General features: G+C 37.2%; 1 protein-coding gene across 1 annotated transcript in view; it reads right to left on the reverse strand.

Annotated features, from left to right (window-relative positions):
* LOC110834624 (fatty acid synthase-like) overlaps window positions 1-1615 on the reverse strand; it is a 43143-nt gene extending 41528 nt beyond the window's left edge. Inside the window, exons 1-2 of the mRNA XM_087350709.1 lie at window positions 1446-1615; window positions 488-689 (exon numbers count right to left, since the gene is read on the reverse strand). Of these exons, the coding sequence (XP_087206835.1) occupies window positions 488-689; window positions 1446-1529 (286 nt within the window). The 5' untranslated portion in view covers window positions 1530-1615. The remainder of the gene's footprint in view (window positions 1-487; window positions 690-1445) is intronic.
* Window positions 1616-6779: the final 5164 nt, after the last annotated feature.

The following is a 6779-nucleotide window of genomic DNA, read 5'->3' on the forward strand; positions in this document are numbered from 1 at the left end:
TTTCTTGGTACAGTAACATAATTATACAGATGACATATTTTAGTGTAATTAGAAACTTTACATTAAATCCCATCTCAATCTTTTCTTAACATTCCAGAATTAAAATATAAATATTAATCATTTTTTGGGGGGAGGGGGGGGAGGCAGTTCTCAACATAATGTTTATGACATCTTCAGGCCAAATTTCACATAATTAACTTCAGCAAATAATTGGTAATTTTTATTATATCAATCGTTAAGTACAGAAATAAACACGATCGTCATATTGTTATTTTACAGTGCGTAAAACAAGAAATCCCATCAACAAAGATAAACATTCTTCAAATGTCTATCACTGCACAAAACCTCAGGGCACTGTATTTAATAATGCTAATATAGCTCCCACCTCAGTACTTGAAATTCTTAATTGTAAGAAATAAACTAAAAATGTGGGGAGTAGAGATTATAACACAAAGTTTATAAAAGCGGAAGTAACATTAGAACTTACCAAGTCTCCAGCGTCGATCATCATCTGTTATCATATCCACTTTGTTAAACAGATTATCTCGAAACTGATACACATTTTCTGATTCGGGGAAACAGCCTGCAATTCCTGAAATGACGATCTCTTCCCCAGCAGCAGGAGTCTGTGACATTTGTATTCCTGTATTGCTGGAGTGAGACATGGTTTGTTGCACCTGTACGTCTTCCTGAAATTAAAAAAATGTTGTTTATATCCAGGCACAGCACAGAACTAAAGTCACGCAGAGATGCAAGCAAGCTCGCTACTTAAATGAGACCTGAGCTCACATGTGCCTGCAGCTGTCAGCCTTACATAACAAAGTTTTGTGCTCAAAAATCCGTAAATTCCATAAAGACAGTAAGACGTTAAATAACAATGGGGTGTAGCTACATGTGGCTCCTGAGAGCCTCTCAGAAGACCGTGAATGAATAACACATGCGTGAGTTCAGTATTTTATGCCAGCGAGTCTGTCTGCCCTCCTTCGAGACGTTATCCAAACAAGCTTGTGGAAATCATAAAAAATCTGTCAGAAAAGCCATTGTTCAGGACAATATTCCAACTTAGGACTTCCTGAATATGAATAAGAAGTGGATTATCACAAGAAGATGGCTGTCTTCTGGGTTCCTGCTATATGTCGTCTCACACAAATTGACCAATGTTTCACAGGCAGTAAACACCTGTGAAGGGTTGGGGTCAATTTCTACCAGACTACATGACGCAACATCTCAGAAGACAGTCATCTTCATACTGGCCACCATGAAAACCTCAAATCTAACGAACGTATTAACTGCACTGACTTAAATCTCATACAGAATACACGGCTAAAATAAGATGAATTACGTTAACTTAATAACTCTCTTTAGTTACTACCTTCTGGATGCTATACCGTATCACAATTCACATTATGAAATAGTCAGATCTTGAGTGAATATTATCTACTTACAGATTCACAATTAACAATCAAGAAAGAAAATATCTCCCCAAAATATTTTGGACACTTAATGTCAATATCCGAGTTTGTTCGCATCCAACATCATTTAAAACATTCGAATGTCTCTCGGATGTAAGATCACACCAATCTCGCTGTTCCTGGTGAGTATATAGCTTGTCAAACCAAGAACAGTAGCATAATAAATACAGATCTGCACCCCATTACCAATTACTTTCATTCAAAGCAGAAGTATTTAAACTTACACAGCTCAGTGGTCTCCTCGTAACCCCACACTGCACTAAAGACCTGACTTGAACAGAAACTGGTTTTGTATGGCATATTCTCCTAAGGACAATTACTGTTCTTGCGTGGCAAACAGGAAAATACACATATTCATAGGCACATCTGCACACAATCGCTTTTATGACTAGTACAAACTTCCCACTTCAGACGCAACATAACAAGTTATTTTTCCTGCAAATTCATAAACCAAACTAGTCTTCATTATTGAAGATACAAATCAAATTATTGGTACTACACTGTATAGAATCTCAAAAATGAGGTGGGACATCTCGACTAATAAACCGAGTAGCCGCCAGCTGCACAACTAATTTTTGATTCCCAGCATCACATTTTAAAAATTGCCACCACGTCCAGACTTATTCTGGACCTACCCAGCTTCCCATCCGATGGCTACTGGGGACTCTTTCGCAACACGCAAAGCAGACAGGGCATAAAGTATAAAAAATTGTAGACCTTAATGATAAGTGTACTATGCACTTTACATAAACTTAAGTGTAATATACACTTCTTTATACTCTGTGAAACAAGATCTCTCTTCGGGAGCCGACTGTTTCTCGGCTGCTCTGTCAAGAACTTTCCAGATTTTTACAGAATTCAAAGGTTTTTGTATATCATCATCTAAACCATTTTCAAGAAACATAAAGTTTTTATGGTAATGTTAATATGAATGATTTTCTCATTTGGTCAACGAAGTAGTGGCCAGGGGAACATACTACTCCATCATCACATCTGTTGATGGAGGCAGTATGTCCCTTGGTAGCACAAATTCCCTCATATCAGATGTAATGGTTGTACTTGGTCACCAGGATGCTGACTGTGGCATATTTTTGAACAAAAGGTGATTCTGTATTGAGGTTAAGAAACTATAAAGAATCCTACTAAAAACTAAACTAAACTGAACCTAACCTAACTTTTACTCCAAGACCTGCCACATGCTGGGTCAGAGATGAAGCCCCTAACTCAGGACAGAGGTTATGAAAATGTGCTGCTTGGTCAGGGCTAACACACACCTCATGGGACACTGACAGGCATGAAAAAATAACAGAATTATGATAAGCAGGGGGAAAAAATCAATGCAACTCCCAGCGACACATTGCAGTGCCGCTTTGACCACTGTGAATCCTAGACATTATACAGCTCAATGAGAAAAGAAAAAGTTTCCAATAAGTCTTACCCAATAAAACTCGTATCATACTTTACACACAACAAATTAATACCAAGGCATCTCATTTATTCAATTTCATAAAGTCAGGAAGACAGTGCAACAGTACGGTACAAGTGTCAACATTAGTATGAAAAACTAACCCTTCATTTACATAATAATCGTAAATTCACATACGAGACCTTCAGTTACATACTGAATTAATTAAATAATAAGATTATAATTGTTTATTACAGAGGTACTATGCATTTTGACATAATACCATCACCAGCCATATGTGAGCATTCTTCACTCACATGAAGACAATTCTTTCAAATAAAAAGGTCAGACCAAGTTCTTTGTTACTTCCTGTAATACCTCCATGAATTTTAAATATTCATTCAATACCAATACACATTATTGTTGGCAAGGAGAGTGTCTCAAAGAATTACAAACTCGTGTATTTTTAATATTAGTGATGGAAGGTAAATGTACAGCACATGGTGGACCAGAATTATAATTCCACCTTCCACAAGAAGCTAAGAACAACGATGATACATTCACTTAATTTAACACAAAATATACATCCTTACTACATCCCATAGACCCATAAGTTTGTTAAAGAGAGGCTTGTAAGAGACTGATATATTATTTATTAAACAAAATGTAGAACAACGCCAACAGAAACATGAATATGTGCTTAAATTATTCAATTTCCTGTCAGAAGTCCCACACTTTCATGTTCTCGGCCACTAATGCAAGCACTAAACAGAAGCAGAAAAGTGGGTTACTAGACCATCGGACCTTCCTGTCTTGAAATTCTCAGTTACTATTCTGATGAAAACATCAGGCTCCATATAGACAGAGATTTCCTCGACCAACTCGGCTTCATTCATAAACTTGTTCATCTCACATGAACAAAACTTTGCAACACAAGTGTAACGCTGACTGAAGAGTGTATGGTTTCCATAACGTGGGTCTAAAATTATAATCAGAGAAGGCACGCACACACTCAGACATGCATGCACACAAGAGATTTGCCTGTTCATCCTCATGAAATACACAAATTAACTGGTAGGTGTATGAAAAAATGGATCACATGACTCCCAAATATAACTGAAAAATTTTGTACACACTTGTGACACATGTCACTAAAGGGGAAATGGCATGAGCAATACAGGATATAATACAACTGCCTATTGAAAACAAATCTTCCCACAAGAAATGAAGGTCATGAACTCACCACCAGTCAACATGTGTTTATTTGCTGCGTTCAGTAATTTTTAAAGCATGAATGTGATAAAATGTTTGAAAAATTGTGAAATGTTTGTCATGGTAATTCTTGTGACGTGTGTAAAACAGGTCCCTGACGATGAGGGCCGAGAAGGTTCTCAAAACTTCGCTTCTTTCCGACCACCTGATGTGGCTCTTTGCTTGAGAAGACTTCACTGTGTAAAACAACATGGCACCTGTGCAAAATCTATCTTGTGCTAATTTCCTGCAATTGGTAATTACAGTATATAGACTACGTGAAGTTACGATATGCAAGGGACACAATCACCATTGAATATACGGTCTTGACAATATAGATCGTAATAGATCATTAAAAAAACTGCAGCTTGTATTAACATATGCTGATAGTTTTTTAATAAAAAACTAAATGGTTCATTAGAGGTAAGACCTATAAATTATGTATGAAATAATGTTCATGAGTTGCCAATTACAACTAAAGATAAGGCGTGAGACTCTTGAGTTTACATCTGGTAGAATCCGTGCTTAAAAGTTCATCATCAAAAAAAAAAATGATAAAACCATGACGCCAGCAACAGAAATCTGTACCACATTTACAATTTAAAAAATATAAAAAGATTCTGACTCAAGTAAGATGCAGTAATGTCACCACATATTCCCTGGTACATAAAGGGAAAAGTTAAATTTCATTACATCAATATGTTATATTATTTAAGTTCATTTAATAGACTTAAGTAGACCAGTATCAGTTGAATGATTAATGAATGTATTGAAATGATACAGAATGAAGTGATCATTGACATAATATAAGATTTTATCACATCCAGAGTAACTGAGAAAAACCACCAAACCTGAGGAGAGTGAGTCTCTGGGTTGAGATTTGAACCCAGGACTTCCGTAATTTGTTGCATTTTAAATTATAAATAATTAAATATTCAATTCTTAACACAATTTCTGGGCGGAAGTCTGTGCAACAGAAACGCATATTTTTATATGCTTTGTTTAACAATTCTCTCAGTGGCCCCGACCAGATATGCCTGATAAGGGGATGCATAATGCCTGATAAATCGCAAAGGATACGGAAGTAGACGGTCGTGATCTAAGTCACGGTATCAAGCAGGCACTTTAATGGAGAGTCTGAGGAAAACCACGAAGAACCTTACTACAACACGCTGCTGGGCCGAGACTCGAACCCAGGCCCTCCGTAACACGAATCAAGCGAGCTAGCTATTCTGTTTTTAACCAAACCTTTCAATGATCACTGGCTTAAAATACAAGATACATTATAGTCATTTACTTGAAACTGGAGTGCAATAACATGTGATGGGCTAGAAAGGAAGTTGTTGTTGTGGCTCGTGTTATCCTTACCATTCATATATTTTATCATCTTCCACTCAGAGTTATGTAGACTCTGTATTTGATAGTGCATCGTTATAGAAACGATAAGTTGCAACATAATTCCAGACAGATTAAACGCACCGTTTTATACTTCAATTCGGTTTAAAACATTTACCGCGTAGAATGATTCAACTTCGTCTTCGGTTGCTAAAGCTTGTAGCGTGACCTTGGTCCACAGCAGCTCAGAAGAGACTACAGATCGTGCGATCACACGGTTACAAATGCACTTCTTCCTCCTCGAAACTTATCCCTTGAATGTGTAAACACGAGCCAACTATTACCCTATGAACCACTGCAATTATTCCTTTATTATCAGAGCCAAGCCAATGAATTTGTGAACTAATCTGGAGCATGAAACATTCGTATTGCACGGCGGCATTCCTTTGTTGAGATAGCAATGCAGACGTGGTGTAGATGAACGATTGGATTAATAACAGTCGCTTTGGATTTTGTTCATTTAATGACGCTTTTTCAAGTGCATATTCCCTGCAGGTATTTTTGTAGTCGTCACCACGTCCACACCAATTCTGGGTCCCACCCGCCATCCCATTCAATGGAACACAGATCACTTAGGTTGGTAGCAACATGCAACACTATTTTGCTTAGAATCTGGATTATGGCAAGAATAAACGAACTGACTTGCAATATTCAGACAGAAAACCACACTTACACGAGCTCAATCGAATGGGTATTTGTGGGTTATCGGTACACATCGCTTTAAAAGTAGGTAAGGTTAGGTTAGGTTATTACGAAACTATATTTCAGTGATAGAGTGAAATTGAGGTGCCGTAAACAATCTTGCAGAACAACAACATAACATAACATAACCTATTTTTAAAGCGATGTGTCCCGATAACCAGCAAGTACCATGGAATGTTTAATAAACTTCTAAGCAATTGTTTTAAAAGTGTGTCTAATAATGCTCCCCGCCAAAATTGTCCTGCATTCAATGCTCTGTTATTGTGTTCAGTGCCAGTCCATACTCAAGCACTCGTTTACTTTAAGATCCATGTTAATAACATCATCCCCATCTATTCCTAGATCTCCCAAGTGCGTACCTATTCAAGAAGGCCGAGTAATGACAATGAAAACGTTATTCTGGAGTGCTGTGCTGTGCTGTGAAGTCTCCTCGTGTCACTGTTCTTCGATCATGATTAGTTTTCGACCTATCGAAACCATCTTCACCAATACTCAAAATTCATGAAAACTTTTTTTTTCAGTTTTGAGTTTTTTTTAAAAAATCTCTCACGGAA

Source organism: Zootermopsis nevadensis, unplaced genomic scaffold, assembly GCF_977971745.1.
Source record: "Zootermopsis nevadensis isolate Lab colony 2312 unplaced genomic scaffold, Znev_1.0 Znev_ptg000017l, whole genome shotgun sequence".
Classification (NCBI taxonomy): domain Eukaryota; kingdom Metazoa; phylum Arthropoda; class Insecta; order Blattodea; family Termopsidae; genus Zootermopsis; species Zootermopsis nevadensis.